General features: G+C 48.6%; 1 protein-coding gene across 1 annotated transcript in view; it reads left to right on the top strand.

Moving 5' to 3' along the window:
• The window catches only part of Dnah1 (dynein axonemal heavy chain 1), a 70233-nt gene that overhangs the window by 35903 nt on the left and 15920 nt on the right, over positions 1–18410 (top strand). The window contains exons 30-49 of the mRNA XM_042679777.1: positions 135–248; positions 738–887; positions 1783–1869; positions 1966–2152; positions 3270–3361; positions 3544–3698; positions 5316–5493; positions 6486–6680; positions 6769–6888; positions 7094–7252; positions 7376–7483; positions 8395–8535; positions 8642–8802; positions 9230–9387; positions 9676–9849; positions 10660–10698; positions 13629–13807; positions 14816–15046; positions 17318–17514; positions 17958–18093. Of these exons, the coding sequence (XP_042535711.1) occupies positions 135–248; positions 738–887; positions 1783–1869; positions 1966–2152; positions 3270–3361; positions 3544–3698; positions 5316–5493; positions 6486–6680; positions 6769–6888; positions 7094–7252; positions 7376–7483; positions 8395–8535; positions 8642–8802; positions 9230–9387; positions 9676–9849; positions 10660–10698; positions 13629–13807; positions 14816–15046; positions 17318–17514; positions 17958–18093 (2961 nt within the window). The remainder of the gene's footprint in view (positions 1–134; positions 249–737; positions 888–1782; positions 1870–1965; positions 2153–3269; positions 3362–3543; positions 3699–5315; positions 5494–6485; positions 6681–6768; positions 6889–7093; positions 7253–7375; positions 7484–8394; positions 8536–8641; positions 8803–9229; positions 9388–9675; positions 9850–10659; positions 10699–13628; positions 13808–14815; positions 15047–17317; positions 17515–17957; positions 18094–18410) is intronic.

Below are 18410 nucleotides of genomic sequence, written 5' to 3'. Positions count from 1 at the left end.
TCAGCATCCAGTTCCAGCTGACCAGCTATTGGCAAAAGAGGCACAAATAGAGGATGAGGAGAACCATCTAGAGGAAGAAAGAGGACTGGGCAGCCCATGCCCTAAGCGAATTGATCCTCTTACCCCTGCCACAGGTAGAACGTTTCATGTTTGAGGGTGTTGAGATCCCACTTGTACCATCCTGTGCAGTTTTTATCACCATGAACCCAGGATATGCTGGCCGCACGGAGCTGCCTGACAATCTGAAGGCAAGTTCAGGCCCAAAGTGGCCAGAAAGCACCAGAGCTTCAGTCTGGGCTCCAAGATGCAAAATCACTGGTTCAAAAATATACAGCTGCTAGACATCAGGAACTGTCATTCCCTGTGGCAGCACTCCTGCTTAAAGGTCCTAAGGCCCACCCTTACCTGTCAAGAGATGCCCCCATATTGTACTCAGAGCATGCGAGAAGTCTAGGCTGGGCCTGTAAGGATAATGGGAAGACAGGAGCCCAGAGGGGCTATCTCCTGGGAATTACATAGGGGCAGGTTCTTTCTCATGGCCAGAGGTGTCTAGCCACCAGAAGGGCTGGCAGATATGATACAGAGGGAAAATCCAGCATTATGTATTTGAGGAGGAAAGTCAGATAAGGCTGTCTTTTGAGGATCAGATAGTTCAGAGAGTTAGGTGGTACCTAGGGAGGAGGTATAGGAGGTGGGGTAAGCTCTGCCTACCATTTGCACATGTTCCATACGCTCAGGCACTTTTCCGGCCTGTGGCCATGATGGTCCCGGATTATGCCATGATTGCTGAGATCTCACTCTACTCCTTTGGCTTCAGTGAAGCTAATGTGCTGGCTAAGAAGATCACAACAACCTTCAAGTTGTCCTCTGAGCAACTTAGCTCCCAGGTGAGGCCCCCTTCAGTTTCTAAAATCTGAAGCATTGTTGTCTGCCCCTAGCCTCCAAAACTGCTTCAAATTCTCTTTGTGTTGAGTACTCAGCTCTGCGTTAGCTGATTTACAGGCATTATTTTATTGATTCTTCCCAACAATTCTTCAAGATAGGTGTTACATTCCTGTTTCTCAGCAGACAACACTGGGATCTGAAGTTGCTGAGAACCTGGGCAGGCCTATGGATCTTTGGATCTGGGGCAGGATTAAGAACAGATGCCACTGCAGTGAACCCCCAACTACCAGCATCCCCATGTAGCCTGCTTTTTTTTCTTTCTCCCATGTTTTTTTCTTTGAATCAATTAGTTATATGGGGATGGGTATTCACTTTGACATGTCCATATATCCACACAATGTACCTCATCCCCCTCACTCAATTTATAAAAAGAACTAGCAAGAAGAAACAGTGGTATGGCCCAAAAGTTGGCTCTTGAGAGATGTTAGGGGAAAAAGCTCAAGGGCCATGGAAGGCAACCTGTTTGGTGTGCAGATGGGAAACTTCCTCATTCACTGTTTCAATACAACTTGAGTTCCTCCTGGTCCTTAGCACTGTGCTAGGACTCCAGGGATTTGGCCATAACCAAGACAGCCTCAAGCATGGATGCAGAATAGATAATCCAAGCCTACCCGAGGACCATTGGGATGCTGAAGTGGAGGGTGCCAGAGAATTCCAAAGGAGGAATTGAGCATGCAGGTGTGGGGGTCACAGAAGGCCTTCAGGGATTGACGTTTCACAGCCACAAGCTGGGTGATAAGGAGTGGCCAGTTTCCAGGTGTGAGGCAGAATATCCCAGGCAGAACCCCCAGAGGGACAGTGCTTACCCAGGGCTCTCCTCCTATATGGGATCAATAGGATCACTATGACTTCGGGATGAGAGCCGTGAAGACTGTGATCTCGGCTGCCGGGAACCTCAAGCGAGAAAACCCCAACATGAATGAGGTGAGTTTCATCTAGAAAGAAGGCTCTAGAAGGGCTTGGGGTGGCCAAAGACAGCCTGCTTGCCACCTTGAAGCTTAAGCGTGGCTCCTGCTGCAGGAACTGATCTGCCTCCGAGCCATCCAGGATGTGAATGTACCCAAGTTCCTGCAAGAAGACCTCAAGCTCTTTTCAGGGATAGTATCTGACCTGTTCCCCACCATCAAGGAGGAGGACACTGACTATGGAATCCTAGACAAAGCCATTCGCCAGGCCTGTGAGAAGTACAACCTCAAGGATGTGGATGGTGAGCCTCTGGTCCCTGGCCTCCTTCAGTCCCATGGATGTCAGAGCAAGGGCTGGCTTCAATGACCTTGGAATCCAGGATGGGAGAGAAGGATAAGATGCACTAGCTTCAGAGTCCCTAACACATGGCCAAGTATGCCCCGTCCCTGTCTGTACTGGAACCTACCAGGTTCAGGAAGATCTTATAGTTCAGGGCCTCTGTCTCAGGTGAGGAGCAGCCTCAATCCTTAGTCCTCTCTCAAGCCTTGTGTAATCAGGTGCAGCTCCTTCCTTACTGATGAGGGGTCATCTCTCTGTCCTCCCCTGCTTGGATGCTGATGACCTCTGCCCCACCACTGCATATCTTTGCAGCTTGAATTCTCATTCCCCACAATTCCCTGACACACCTGCTCCCAACCTCTCCCAGTGGGAATAATGGCAGTTATTGGCCATACGGGGCCTTATTCTGGAGCCTGAGCATTTGATGTGCTCAGCCCCACAGCACACCTCCCCTAGGCTCCTCCTTTACTCTCCCTTTCTTGATGTGACTTTAATGCTCCTTTCTCTGGCAACCTCTTATGCCTAGGCTGAACACACTTGTTCAATAAGTCTTCACAGATTCCTCTTCCTCACGGATGTAAGTTAGCTCTGCTCTTCCTGGTTAATTGGGAGATCAAAGTTCTCAGGCCTTCAGTACCAGAGCTATGACTCCCAATCCCCCTAAGCCCAAAGCAGTGCCCTATCTACATGGACCTGGCCCTCTGCTTGTGCCTGATAGCTGTCCCTATAGTTCCTGACTGACTAGGATTTTACCCCATACTGGCCAGCACTGACACTGTTGCTCTCAGCAGGATGGACTGTAGCCTTGAGACAGATTCTAGAGCCTATAATGGCTGATCAACTGACCAGAGGATATTAGGGAATGACAGTCAAAATGTAAACAATATCTGACATCTAGAGTTCCTACTCTGTGCCAGGCTTTATGCTTAGGGCTTTATCTGCCCCTTCCTATAAGATAGGTGCTATGAGAAAACAAGCTGAGGGACTGAAATGACTCACCCAAAGTCACACAAGCTAAGGGCAGAGCCAGGACCCAAGCTCATGCTCTGATCTCTGGACTCTTCTATCATGTTCCCTAGGTTTCCTGACTAAGTGCATCCAGCTGTACGAGACCACAGTGGTGCGGCATGGCCTCATGCTTGTGGGGCCCACGGGCTCTGGTAAAAGTAACGTGAGTAAAGCAAGCTCAGGCAGCCCAGTGCCTGGACAGTGAGCCTGAGGGGTTGCAGACTCAACAAGGACATTTAGATCCTCTAGGCCTCCACAGTGCCCCTCCCGTTTCCTGTAGTCCCTAGTGCACTCTAGCCTGCTCTCCAGGAAGCCAAGAGGCTCACTGTGGTGCTGTCGGCTTAGTGTTACAGGGTTCTGGCAGCTGCTATGACAATGTTGAAAGGGCAGCCATCCATCAGTGGGGGTGTATATGAGGCTGTGAAGTACTATGTGCTCAACCCCAAGTCCATCACCATGGGCCAGTTGTATGGAGAGTTTGACCTGCTTACCCATGAATGGTGAGTGACCCCCAGTCCCCTCCTCTACAGGCCTCTGGAGGCCATGCCACCCCCCCCCCCACACATACCTCTATCTTCCAGTGGCAGACTGGGGCTTTCAGCCCCAAACCAGTTCTAGTCACCTCCCCATTTCCTCCTAAGTACCTCTGCCATCTTTTTTTGTTTGTTAACTCATCTATACAGTGAGAATAATGGGATCGTTATCATGGTAAAGAGAAAATGAGTTTAAGGAAAGCTTCTGTCACCCAGGACACACTCAGTAAATGATATTTTCCATTATCCCCAAAAGAGGCTGACCTCTATTTCTAGCTTAGAGTGTGCATTTTAGGCAAAGTGCTTTGAGCCAGGAGAACGGCCACCAGAAGAGATTTCTCTAAAGCTATTCTGAAGGAGTCTACTGCCTCCTTTTTGGAGTATCTGCTTGGCTCCAGTGTTCTGCAAGCCTAGGACCATTACCAAAAGTATAGAAACCACTGTAATGAGGGGGAGAGAGTGGGGTCCATTCTGAATGCAGTAAAGACAAGTGAAAATTTATAGCCAAGGGTCAAGCTAGAGCTACTAGGAGATTAGACAATTACTAAACACACACATCATGGGTGAGGGAGATTTTGGCTAAACTGACCTCACAGGATTCTTGCTGAAGCTAAGCCAGGTTGTCAGACCTCACTTGGAGAGGAAATGGACAATGAGGGACCTGATCAGATAGCAAGATGGATTGGGTATCCAAAATAATTAGGTATGCAGAGTGAGAGACTTTGGCTTAGTTGATACAGCAGGACTCTGCCCAAACTGGAATTTATGAGGCTATGCAGAGGGACCTGGGAAAGATTCAGAAACTAAAGGTTAGCCAAGTAGAGAATCTTTCTTACCCTAGTGCTCCCTTCCCTGGCATATGGAGCCTCTGAAGTCTCAGCCTTCCTGGGTTCTGTGGCGGGACTGGCTCTTCCTACCCCTCAAGCTCTACATGTGCCTCATTTCTGCTTTGCTTCTTCCCCAGCCTTTTTGTCCAGTTCGGATACCACCATTTATCTTCCTTTACTGTGACATCCATGGGCATTCAGCAGGCAGGGGATTAAAAATGTCTTTCCATTATACTGTGTTAAAACCAAAGTCGCATTTAAAATTTTTGAACTAAGCACCCAGGCACTCTCCCTTAGCTTTTCCAATAACTCGCTACCACTTGAGCCACAGCGCTACTTTTAGTTTTTGAGTGGTTAATTGGAGATAAGAGTTTCATGGGGGGGAGGGGGAGGATTGGGAGGAGGGCAGGGGGAGAATGGGAAGGGATGGGAAGGGGAAACAAAGGAGGAGGCTACAATGCTTGATAAGAAATGTACTCATTATCTTGCCCATGTAATTGTAACCCTCTGTACAGTATTTTCACAATAAAAAAAAGAGTTTCATGGGAACTTTTCTGCCCCAGCTGGCTTTGAGCTGTGATCCTCAGATCTCAACCTCGTGAATACCTAGGGTTACAGTCTTGTTATAATTTTTAAACGAGCAAAAATACTGAAAGAGTAATAAAAGCAGGTTGGAGCTAGCTGGGCAGCCAGTTTTCCTGGGGGCTAGCTGTGTGAAACCCTGGTACCTCTAGCTCTGGCCTCCTGGTGGTTGCAGGACAGATGGGATTTTCTCCTCCCTCATCCGGGCAGGGGCTATTGCCTCTGACACCAACAAGAAGTGGTACATGTTCGATGGGCCAGTGGATGCCGTCTGGATCGAGAACATGAACACAGTGCTGGATGACAATAAGAAACTGTGCCTCAGCTCTGGGGAGATCATCAAGCTCACAGAGGTATAATCACTTGTATTCCCACCACTCTTTTAACAGCTAGGTGGGCCCTGCCATACTGACTAAACTTTGTCCCACTTTACACCTGCCTTCTGGGGCCTCAGGCTACATCTCAGGCCATCACTACTATCCCCACCACTCACCCAGAAACATGACAATTGTCAGGAGCTCAGACTTGACTCCCAGCACCTCTCCCTGCCCCTGAACTCCCTGACCTTGGCCATGTGCTATGCAGCCACTCGGTGCTACATTTTGAGCCTCTTCCCATGATGCTCAGAGCCCAGGGTCAGGATGACTGTCCTACTGTTTCCTCAGCTGATGCTTCTTGTGTCCCTCTTCCCTCAGCATACTCTCAACCCTATCAGCCCAGTCTGGGCCATAAGCCTATCCAGTCTTGTACCCAGAATCTTTGGGCAGGTGACACAGACTTAACTACAGAAATCTGCCTCATATGTGAGAACTATGACCTGGGCACAAGAGCAATTCACAAAGTGTATGCTTCGCTGGTCTCTTGAGAGCACCTGGAAGTCAATTGGAAGGGTGACAGAGGCCTGGAATAGAGTATAACAGTTCATGCCAGATTCCTCAAAATTCTAGGGATCCCAGGCTAGCCAGAAAACCCCAGAAATCTCCCAACTTTGGTTTCTATTTTGTGGAAGTGGCACTGTGGCTCAAGTGGTAGAGTGCTAGCCTTAAGAACAAAGAGGTTCAGGGACAGCATCCAAGCCCTGAGTTCAAGCCCCATAACCAACAAGAAGAATAAAAAAGAAATGAAAGGTCTGTGGTCTCCATTTGGGGCTCCAGGAAGGGAACATTATCAGCTCAGGGCCCAAGGGTCCATGAACATCTTTACCCGCACCCCATCCTCACCTCACAGTCCTGTCCTAAACCCACAGCTTGCCCACAGATCCTGCTGGCCAGATCACCAGCCCTTCCCCATGGCCTTCCTCTGTCTCCAAGGGCTGGCCCTGTCACATATTTCATCTTACCACCAGGCAATGACCATGATGTTTGAGGTGCAGGATCTGGCAGTGGCCTCCCCAGCCACAGTGTCACGCTGTGGCATGGTGTACCTGGAGCCTAGCATCTTAGGGCTCATGCCCTTCGTTGAGTGTTGGCTAAGGACTATTCCTGCCTTGATAAAGCCCCACAAGGATCAGCTGAAGGAACTCTTTGTCAGCTTTCTGGAGGTAAACAAGGCCACAGACATCCCCAACCTGGTGGAGCCTCAGGGATTGTGGCCTCAAGCCAGGAGAGCTAAGTGCTTGCTCTCTACAGGATTCCATTGACTTTGTTCGGTCCTCAGTGAAGGAGGTGATCGCCTCAACCAACAGCAACCTGACCACAAGCCTCCTCAAGCTGCTTGACTGTTTCTTCAAGCCCTTTCTGCCTAGAGAGGTATATCCCCTATCAGTGGGTTAGGATATCTAGTCCATATTGTCTCCTGCTCTACTTACCTGGCCTACCTGAGGATCCTGAATTCCAAATTCTGCTTTCAGGAAGAGGAATTGGATTGGCTTAGTGTGAGACCACACCAGCCAATGTGCTGTAGGCCATCCAGGACTGTTTTCCGTTAGCTAGATTCTGTTCCCTCTGTCTTCAGGACCTCAAGAAGATTCCCTCTGAAAAATTAAGTCGTATCCCAGAGCTGATTGAGCCCTGGTTCATCTTTTCCCTGATCTGGAGTGTGGGAGCCACTGGAGACAGCAAGAGCCGCTTGAACTTTAACCACTGGCTAAGGATGAAAATGACAATGGAAAAGGTGAAAGGGAGAAGCCCCATTCCCCCCCCCCACACACACACACCCCGCACATGATCCCCTAGGTGCTAGAAGAAGCAATGCTTTGGGGCCTCACATTCTGCTTCTCTTCCCGGTCCTTGGCAGGTGACTCTATGCTTCCCTGAAAATGGACAGGTATTCGATTATAGACTAGAGGATGCTGGGATCAGTAGTATTGAAGATGATGAAGAAGATGAGGACGAGAACAAGCAGGTAGCCACAGGCCTGTCCAAAGATCAAGATGGGGAGAACTCTATTAGGTGGTAGCTGTTAATGATGAATAGCAGCTACCAAGAGAAAGCCACATTGATGACTACTGGGTCTCATGGATTCTCATACCTTTTGGGTGGTAGTTAAGGCCCAAAGTAGTTAGTAGTAGAGCTGAACTTGAACCTGGGGCTAGGAGACATCAAAATGCCTCCCTTTTCAACTACATGTACTGCTTTCTGGGTTGATGCTGATCCCAAGAGCTGGCTGCCTCCGTTCTACTTAATATCACCATTTTCCCAGGAAATGATTTCCTGAGGGGCCCAGGACGCCATCCCTACTATCAGCCAGTATTATTCTAAGGTCAGGATTCCAGACCTCATGAAGAAGGGGCAGAGAGGATCTGTAGAGACCTTATACTTTTGCAGGGTCCCTAGAAGCTTGCAGGGTACATTTGGGTCTAACAACCAGAAAAATCCCCAGTAGATCATGTTGGGTGGACCATAGGGAAACACATTGAGGGAAGTCTACAAGTTGGATTAGGGTTGTGAATAAAGGGATTCATGAAGGCAAGGATGATGGGGAGACCAAGCCAGGTGGCCTTCGGCATCCTCTGATGCCAATACCCTTTGTTTGCACCCCACACTCCTTGGTTATACTGAAACTAAACAACAAGCACCTTTGCATTCTAGGTTTTCCAATTCCCAGAACATTGCCTTCTTGCAGAGACCTAAGAATGACCATCCCTCAACCTAGCCCATAGGAATTCCTATTTCTGTCAGAAGTAACTCCTCACCTGGGCCCTCTTGCCAAGGCTCAGGAACATAATCCTTTGCCTTCCTATTGCAAGGAAGACAGCAGCCAGGAGTGGGGTGGGATGGGGTTTTGGACACACCCTGAGCTAGCTGTGGTTCCAGGTTGCCTGGGTGAAGTGGATGGACTCCTCAGCTCCATTCACCATGATACCAGACACCAGCTACTCCAACATCATTGTGCCCACCATGGACACCGTGCAGATGTCCTATTTGCTGGGCATGCTACTGACCAGCCGAAAGCCTGTGAGTGCCCATACTGTGCCAGCCTGAGCTGGGGAGTGGCTAGCCTCCTACATCAATAAGGTGGCAGCTCTCGCTGTGCATGACTGCCCAATCTCCATTCTCCTAGGTGCTGTGTATCGGGCCAACAGGCACAGGGAAAACTATTACCATTTCCAACAAGCTTCTCAAGAACCTACCGTTAGAATACATTAGCCATTTCCTTACCTTCTCAGCTCGCACTTCAGCTAACCAGACCCAGGACCTCATCGACAGCAAACTGGACAAGAGGCAGGAAATCCCTTGTTAACGCCTCATTCCTAATTAACTATCTACCGAATGATTCTCTGGGTTTGACAGAAGCTTCCTGGTGGGAGCTAGCGGTTCCTCAAGGGGACCTGGGTTCCCCCACAGACTTCTCCAGAGCTCTCCCCCTGTCTACATTCCTTCAGTGGGCACTTGGCCCGAGGTGGGCACTTGAGCAAGGCTTTGTACCTGTCTGGGAGATGCCTATTATCCATTTGCCTGGGAGGCAAGACTCCTTTAAGGGAGCTCATACACAGGTCAGTCAGTCCCTAATGTTCCAGAATGTTCAGAACAAGACAGAGGACTGGAAATTTGTAAGAGGCTTCTTTTTAGTGAGGAGTCATCTGTTGTCTCTGGATTCTTGGGGGGCCTGGTGCCTATGGATACTGGTCTCACACAGCCCCTCTTGCAGGCGGAAAGGTGTATTTGGACCACCCCTTGGGCGCAACTTTATTTTCTTCATTGATGACCTAAACATGCCAGCCCTGGAGACATATGGAGCACAGCCACCCATTGAGCTGTTGCGCCAGTGGATGGACCACGGTGGCTGGTATGACCGCAAGATCATCGGTGCGTATCAGCCTAGGCTGTGTGCTGAGCAAGAGTACAGTAGAGTTAAAGGCCATGCAATAAGTTTAGGGGCCCACAAAAATATTTTAACTTCTGTTAATTTTGGGGGTAATGAAACTGTAGATCAGAGAAAAAATTTTAATGTCTGAATACATTTATTACTATTATCAATACTGTTAGAAACTATCATTTTTAATTCACATATATTCTTTTCATGAGGAAGAAGCCCCACAAAAATCATAATGTAGATCCAGGCAGGGCCCTTCCTGATTTTCTGCCCCCACTCAGGAGCCTTCAAGAAGTTGGTGGACATCAACTTTGTCTGTGCCATGGGCCCTCCAGGGGGAGGCCGGAATGCCATCACGGCAAGGCTGACACGTCACTTCAACTACCTATCCTTCACTGAGATGGACGAGGTCAGCCAGACGCGCATCTTCTCTACCATCCTAGGATGTTGGATGGGTGAGTTGGTTGGGGAGGGGGGTGGATAAGAGAAACCATGGTCAAAGGCAGAAGCCTAGGTCAGGTACCATGACCACAGGACAGACCAAGTGGCAGAACTGCTCACTTAACTGCAAGTTCAACTTCACCCCATACTCAGCTGTTAGCTTTGCCGAGCTCAGGAGCTTCTCTGAACCCCAATTTCTTCATCTGTAAAGCAAGTGAGAATATTAGTACCTATCACTCCAAGTGGAGGGTTAAGTAAGATAAAATGGCACATGGAATACTAGAATGAAGCCTTGTATATAGTGAGATGGGTGTGTGTGTGTGTGTGTGCGCGTGCGCGCGCGTGTGTGTGTGTGTGCGTGTGTGTGTGTGTGTGTGTGTGTGTGTATGCATGCATGAATTCACCTGTATGCATACATAGATGTATGTGTTAGTGTTTTCCCAGAAACTTGAGTGAAAGTCACCAAGACCGAATAGACAAAGTGCTCCTGGATCCTTCCTAGGGCTTGGGAAAAGCCTACCATAGGATGTTATTTCCCCATCAGCCCACTTCTCACCCAGAACACACTAACCATGGACCTCTACTTGGCACTCTGCCAACTGGTGATTGATGACCCTTAGGCTTCCTTTGGCCTGAGCCTGAGCTATGGCCCAGAACTTCCTTGCATACTCAGTTTGGGAGTGTGGGACACAGTGATCTAAGGAGGGATGGAAAGGTAGGGACAGTGACCACTTTAAGAGCTTCTTATCTGGGCATAGCTAGCCAAGGTGGCGGCAAAAGGCCTACCTGACTCTGATCCCCATTTTTCTCCCTCAACCCTCCAGATGGACTCCTTGGAGAAAAAAGTTACCGAGAGCCTGTGCGTAAGTGAGGCTTCTAGACCTGGGAGGGCCTGGAAGGGAGAGGACCCTGTATAGGGTGAGCTCCAGGGTTGGGTCTGATTAGGTACGCTGAGGCTAGGACCAGGGGCCATGATGAATACTTCTTGGACTCACATAGGTACCAAGGCAAAGGTTAGTGACAAGAATTGCCATCTTAGGTTCCCAGACCCATTTGTATAGCCTATCAGCCCCCCAGTACCTGCATGAGTATCATCTAATAGTAAATGGTCAGGAAATGAAAGTTAAATGAATAAAAGAAGGAACCCAATAAACTCTACTCTATGGGAAAAGTTACAGCCACAATTCAAAGGAGAGCCAGCCTTCTGGAAGGAGCATATGCTAGGAGCAGACATGCAACTCCTCATGGAAACAGAGAGGTGATAGTCAATACGCCTTGTGTGGCAGCCTCATGCAACTCTTATCTGTCAATCATCACTGCAGGGTGGCTGCCACCCTACAGGCTTTGTCATTTGTAGCCACCCCTTTTTTCTCCCTTCTCTCTGCTGAAAGAGACCTTTGGGCTTCTTCTTTGGGCCTCCATATTTTCATCCAGCTTCACTTGTGATCTTGTCTTTTCACTTTGTCTTGGAATTGATTTTCTGGAGCTGGCCAAATATTCCTCTTGAATGTACTGGAGGGCAGGACCCACAGCAGGACTCCCTGCTCTACTGGGCTACTTGGCATTAGAATAAGTATCAGTTTCTCCCATTTTAACTTCAACACAAAAAATAACTTTGTCTTAGCCAGCTCCCACTCACCCTGGGCCATCACCCGACTTTTCTGTTCACCTTGATGGCAAAACTTCTTTAAAAAAAAAAACTTTCCATTAGCACCGGCTTCCTCTCCAACCTTCCCATGAGCATCTCCTATACCACCTGAGAATGCTCATCACCAGTGGCCAAACCAGTGATCGCCTCTCAGTCCTCATTTGCTTGTAAGTAGCTCCTCCTCCCCATGGCTTCTCCCAGGCCCTTCTCCCTCCCCGGAGTTCCTTATTAGACACTTTGACCTGCAGCCTCTGCTACATTCTCCTCAGACAATCTCATCCTACCTCTAGTAGTAAAAGTCATCCTTATGACAACAACACCCATGTTCATACCTCCAGCCCAGACCTTACTCCTGAAAGCCTACATCCATACCTCTCTGTGCATCTCAGATTGCCCAAATCCAAACTCCTGGATGCCCCATCGTAGCTCAGGTGATGGCAGCTCCATCCTTCCAGGTACTCAAACAAGAGTCTTGATGTCATCTGCAACACCTATCTTTCCCTCTTCCTCTCATGTCCCATCTCATCCAATAGGTCTGCTGGTTTTCCTTGAAGAAGCCATCCCTGATTGTGCTCATCAGTGGTTACAGCAGCCCCTTCCCTTGTCTCTTTGCTTCTGCCCTCGCATACCTATGCTCCATCTTCTATTTGTTGCCAGAAGGACCTATTAAAACATTAAATCAAGATAGCATGATGATGTAAATCTGTCATTCTAGCTACTTAGGAGGCTGAAGTATGAGGACAGGTTGAGCACATAAGTTTGAGGCCAGCCTGAACAACACAATTATCTCTGTTTTAAAAAAAAAAATAAGACATTGGTCCTCTGCTCAACTGTCTCATGTAGGCAAGAACTCCCAAGTCCTGAGAGTGGTAGGTGAAACTTTACTTGTGCTCCTCGACATCTCTCTGGTCCCATTTCCTCCCACACACCCCCTCCTCACTGATCTTTAGCTCCCCAGTCATGGTCTCACCCCTGGGCTTTTGCCTTTGCTGTGCTTTCTGCCTAACCCCCCTCCTCCCCCCACCCACTGCTCTTCCTCTCCAGCTATGTGCATGCTTGTCTGTCACTTGTTTGGTTTTGGCTTCCATGTCCCCCTTGTCAACGATGCCTCCCCAAGAATTTTTGGACTGACCCCCAAAAGCCTGGGACTCCTCAAGCCTCTATTCCTGCTGCAAGTTCCTGTATAGAACTTGTTACTTGATCATTCTCTTTTACTTATTGACCCATTCATTACCATCTCCAAGATAAGAAGGTCAGCTTGTTGAGGATGAGGAGTGTTTGCTCAACAGACACTATGCCCAGTGTCTATGCCTGGCCAATTTTCCCCAAATAGCCCTACTCCTGCCTCTCTGTCTTTTTCTTTTTTTCTTTTCTTTTTTTTGTGCCAGTACTAGGTCTTGAACTCAGCCTCATGTTCTTTCTGGGCATTTTCACTCAAGCCTGGAACTCTACCCCTACCTCTACCTCTGGAACTCTATCTCTTGAGTCCAGCTCCACTTGTGGCTTTTAGTAGTTAATTGGATGCAAGTCTCAGATACATCTGCCCAGTCTGGCTTCAAACCTAGATCCTCAGATCTCAGTTTCCTACATAGATAGGATTACAAGTGTGAACACCTGGCCCTTTTCTTATTTCTAAGGCTTCTTCCACCCCAACTTCCCCCTAACAGAATTTTGGTTCCTAGTGAAGAATGGGATAGTCTTTGGAGAACAAAACAGTGTGTTTGTTGATAAAAATTCAGGCTGGAAGTTGCAGCAGCTCCCAGGAGGGTGATGAGCCCTGAAGGTTCACCTGGACCTGAATGCCAGGTCACTCCACACCTACTATTAAATACTCCTGAAGCCTCTGTGGATCAAATGACCCCTCCCCATGTATAGCCCAGAGCTAATATGTTCAGCACAGTCTGATAAAGCAAGATAGCAAGGGTCTGCCCAGCACTGAGCCCACTGGTGCCCACAATTCTGTAAATGCATCTCAGCATTGATGCATGATAGCAAGGCATAAAAGGAGAGTGCACAGAGCAGGAGATGCCCACTTGATGTGGAGGCATCAAGAAGATCCTATTGCAAAGAAGGCATCTAAGATATTGCTAAGGGGTGAGTGGAATCCTAGCCTGAAACCCAGGCCATATTCTCCTGTCCCCACAGCTGGAGCTCCCAGTATCGCTCATCTCACAGAGTCCCTCGTGGAAGCTACTATCATGGTATATGCCACCATCACCTCCCAGTTGCTGCCCACTCCAGCCAAGTCTCACTATACCTTCAACCTGAGAGACCTCTCCAAGGTCTTCCAGGGCATACTCATGGCTGAACCTTCCAAAGTTGAGGTGAGGATCCAGCAGGCCATCTCCCAAGTGCCCATGCTGCCTTGGTCACCTTCCCTGGGTTCCCCAATTTTAGGCTTCTTGCACTGATAAGCCAGGCCATAAAGAAGCTGGGCCCCCAAGAGCCTAGGCATTGTGTACTGGTCCCTATCTTGTGGGTCAAACTCATGCCTGGAGTAGTAGCTTTTACATGGTGATCATACAAATGAAGGAGCCAGGACAAGGCAAGGAAATGAGAGGGTTTGTACTAGTCCATGTGGGAGAGCCTTGTGGAAGTAAGCAAACAAGGTGTCTTCAGACACTAAAGATGCCCGGATAGAAAGACCAGGAATGTAGTGGGCAGTACAGGCTGTAGGGGCCAGTGTGTAGCTTAACTTTCATCATAAAGATTGCAGGGAGCCATTTAGAGCCACTACCTAGATAGACAATGTCTGAGCCCGAGGATGTTGGGGGACAGAATAGGCTCAAACCCTGGCCCTGCCCCAATCATAGCAAAGGAGCACCAAGAAGGGCCTAGGACCTCTCAAAGGTGGTCCAGTCACCCTGGGAGAGGCAGAGAAGCTAGGGCACAGGAAGAACAGAGACAAAAACAGAGGGGGCAGGTCCTAAAAGAGATTGTCAGGGCTCCATGAATAGTTAAATGTGGAGTATTGAGAAGGTAGAAGGAGAAATCAGAACTCCTGGGCTTAGCGTCTCAGGAGCTGAAAGAGAGGAAAGTGATGACTCTGAAGCAATTATAACCAGCAAGTACTGGCTGGTAGGGGCTGTGATTAGCACAGTGGGTGTAGAGCTGGAAGTAAAAGAGACCTCAGCTCCCTCAACCCACTCTCAGCTAGTAGACATACTTCCCAGCAGCCTTTGCACATGGCCCTGGTTGGCTCGTGGGGGGAGTCTGGCTCAGGTAGGAACCCAAGGACTCAGGCTCCTACACACCTTGTCTCCCCTGGGTACTCTGAAAGATTGCTTGAGGATGTGGGATCAAGGACTCGTACTAATTTGGGGTGCCCTCAGGACAAAGTGCAGCTGCTGAGACTGTGGTATCATGAGAACTGCCGCGTATTCCGGGACCGACTGGTGAATGAAGAAGACCGCACCTGGTTTGACCAGCTTCTGGAGAGCCACATGGAAGAGTGGGAAGTGCCCTTCAACAAGGTCTGCCCCACCCAGCCCATTCTTTATGGGGACTTCATGTCACCAGGTGCAGACGTGAAATCCTATGAGCTCATCACCAGTGAGAATAAGGTGAGGAGCTCATGGGTGGTGGTTCTCTTTAGTCTGCCTCCTGGACCCCAGGACCCTGCTAACAGATTACCACACCAGATCAGAAGGTCAGGACAGTCAGCCAAGGCACTGCTCAGCCTGTCTGAAAATAAGCCTGGGATCCAACTGAGACAGTGACATACTAAGCCCACTTGAGGTGTAACCATTCCCACTCATAGAGGGCAGGACTCAGTGGCCTCGGAGCTGCATGGCTGCAGTGGACTCCTTAATTATTTTGTTCCTCAAGTGTCCTCTCATAATTCCTAAGGGCTCTTCCCAGGGTCCCAGGATCTATGCAGCCTGGTGAGCCTTTCAGGAGTGCTGCACTCCTGACCTTCAGGCTTGAGGGTAGTTTCTTCCTTCCCTCTTTCTTTCCTTCCTTCCTTCCTTCCTTCTTTCCTTCCTTCCTTTCTTTTCTTCCCTCCTTCCTTCCTTCCTTTCTTTTCTTCCCTCCTTCCTTCCTTTCTTTTCTTCCCTCCTTCCTTCCTTCCTTTTCTTCCCTCTTTCCTTCCTTCCTTCCTTTCTTCCTTTTCTTCCCTTCTTTCCTTTTTTATTTTAATATTATTTTTATTATAAAGGTAATGTACAGAGGGAATATAGTTTCATTAGTGGGCTTTCTTTTTTGTGTGCTGGTCCTGGGATTTGAACTCAGGAGCTATGCACTGTCCCTTAGCTTTTTCTACTCAATACTGGTGCTCTACCACTTGAACAACCATTCCAGCTTTTTGGTGGTTAATTGGAGATATACATCTCATGGACTTTCCTGCCTGGGCTGGCTTTCAACTGTGATCTTCAAATCTCAACTTTCTGAATAGCTAGGATTACAAGCGTGAGCCACAGGTACCTGGCTTCTGGGTGTACTTTCTTTTTTTCAGCCATAGGGCTTGACCTCAGGGCCTAGGCTCTGTCCCTGAGTTCTTTTGCTCAAGGCTAGCACTCACCCACTTTGAGTTACAGTGCCACTACCAATTTTCTGATGGTTAATTGGAGATAAGAGTTTTACAGACTTTTCTTCATGAGCTGGCTTTGAACCACAATTCTCAGATCTCAGCCTTCTAAATAGCTAAGATTATAGGCATGAAGCACCAGTGCCTGGCTTGGGTGTACTTTCTTTTTTTTTTTTTGGTCAGTTGTTGGGCTTGAACTCTGGGCCTGGGTGCTATCCCTCACCTCTTCAGCTCAAGGTGAGGGCCCTACCACTTGAGCCACAGCACCACTTCTGGTTTTTTGAGTGGCTTATTGGAGATAAGAGTCTTAGGGAGTTTCTGTCTGGGCTGGCTTTGAATCATGATCCTCAGATCTCAGCCTCCCGAGTAGCTAAGATTACAGGCGTAAACCATCAACACGCTCAGCATTGGGTATACTTTCTTAAAGCCAGCCTTCATCTATACACAGGAGACGAGTTGGTTGCAGGACAGGGTGAACTCCCTGTCAGGGAGGACCTTGGCATATAGGATTCCAATCAGCCAGACTCATGGCTAGACACACCACAGAAGTGGTAGCACAGGAGTGCTCCATGCTGTCCTGAGGTAAGCTGGTTGAGAATCCAAAGAAAGCACTAGATGCCAGGGCAATCAGTCTGAAGCACTTTAAATCAGGGGTCCTAGGCAAGCTCCAGTGGCTCATGCTCGTAACCTAGCTTTTCAGGAGGCTGAGATCTGAGATTGCAGTTCAAAGCCAGCCTGGGTACAAAAGTCCATGAGACTTATCTCCAATAAACCATCAAAAACCCAGAAGTGGAGGTGTGGTGGGGTTTTTTTTTATTTGTTTGTTTGTTTTACAAAAAGTCTCAGGGACAGCACCCAGGCCCTAAGTTCAAGTCCTAGGACTAGTACACATGCGCAAGCATACACACACACACACACACACACACACACACACACACACACACACACAATCAGAAGAACTTACATACAGACTGCACTACAACTTTCTTGTGGAGCACAGTAAGACAAGATATTCTGTGTGTCCAGATGGAGTTCATGTGATAGTTTAGAGAACTCTGATGAGGACAGAGCTAGCTTTTTACAGGAAACTACATGATGGCTCTTTAAGTATTTCATGTTACAACCTAAATTAGTAACTGGTTGAGTAGCACCCTGGAATACTTAAAGCATCTTCTTGGGTTCAAGTCTGCAGGGGAAAACATTCAACCTGCCAGATCAAAGAGTAAACAATCATTGTGTTTCTTGGTCTGGGCAGAGAAGGGCAGAGAGGGAAGTAGGAGACTCTTCTCTTCCATTCCATTCCCAGATGATGCATGTGATCGAGGAATACATGGAGGACTACAACCAGATCAACACAGCCAAGCTGAAGCTGGTCCTCTTCATGGATGCCATGAGCCACATCTGCCGTATCAGCCGCACTCTACGCCAGGCACTGGGCAATGCACTCCTGCTAGGTGTGGGTGGCAGTGGCCGCAGTTCCCTCACACTGCTTGCTTCCCACATGTAAGGACCCCCAGGCATGGTGGGTAGAGGGTAACTGGTGCAGTCTGCTTGTTTTCATAGGAAGCCTGAGTCAGATCCACCCCGCCCATGGGCTTCTAGACAGCCTAACAATTGAACTGAAATCCCTAAGGAAAAGCAGTAGTAGTTCCTTGTGATGCTGTAGGGGGTGGAGATAGAGATGCATGCTTCCTAGGGGAGGTATCTGTGGATCTGCTGGCAGAATCAGAGCTGAGAGAAGGGAATGGAAATGTAGTCTTGGCTGACGTAATAGCTTGAGCAAAGGTCAGAAAGCAGGAAAGCAAGTGCAGGACCTGGAGAATCTGCCCAGGATGGGAACAAGATTCCAGATTGGGTAAGGTGTATATACTTCCCTCCCTGACTTATCAGTGCCTGGTCTCACACCACCCATCCCTGGCATGTCTTGATGCAAACTCTGCCTCCAGGGCTGAGTATGAGTGCTTCCAGATCGAGCTGTCCAAGAACTATGGCATGCCTGAGTGGCGTGAAGATGTTAAGAAGGTCCTGCTCAAGGCTGGCCTGCAGAATCTGCCCATCACCTTCCTGTTCTCAGATACCCAGGTGCCACGGTCACAGCCATGGGCAGGGCTTGGGATGGGTTGGATACAATACTTTCCTAGTGTAGCATCTTGCCAAGGTGGTCAGTACTTCATGCCCAGTGTACTACTAGTCAGAGGTGATCTGAGGATGAACTGGCAGGATAAAGTGGGACCACAGATGGTCTGATCAAGTGCATAGAGACAAACCCAACTTCTCAGAGCTAAGGGGCATAGATGGTATAGCCAATGGTTAAAAAAAAGGTAAAGGCTTCTGGTACCATGGCACACCACACATCGGCCAACCACTTCCTACTAGAGGGTTTGTTCCCAAAATATGTG

This window comes from Dipodomys spectabilis, unplaced genomic scaffold, assembly GCF_019054845.1.
Source record: "Dipodomys spectabilis isolate Male_0828 unplaced genomic scaffold, ASM1905484v1 ptg000054l, whole genome shotgun sequence".
Taxonomy (NCBI): domain Eukaryota; kingdom Metazoa; phylum Chordata; class Mammalia; order Rodentia; family Heteromyidae; genus Dipodomys; species Dipodomys spectabilis.
The sequence above is the reverse complement of the archived record's forward strand: the minus strand, read 5'-3'. Positions and strand labels throughout refer to the sequence as shown.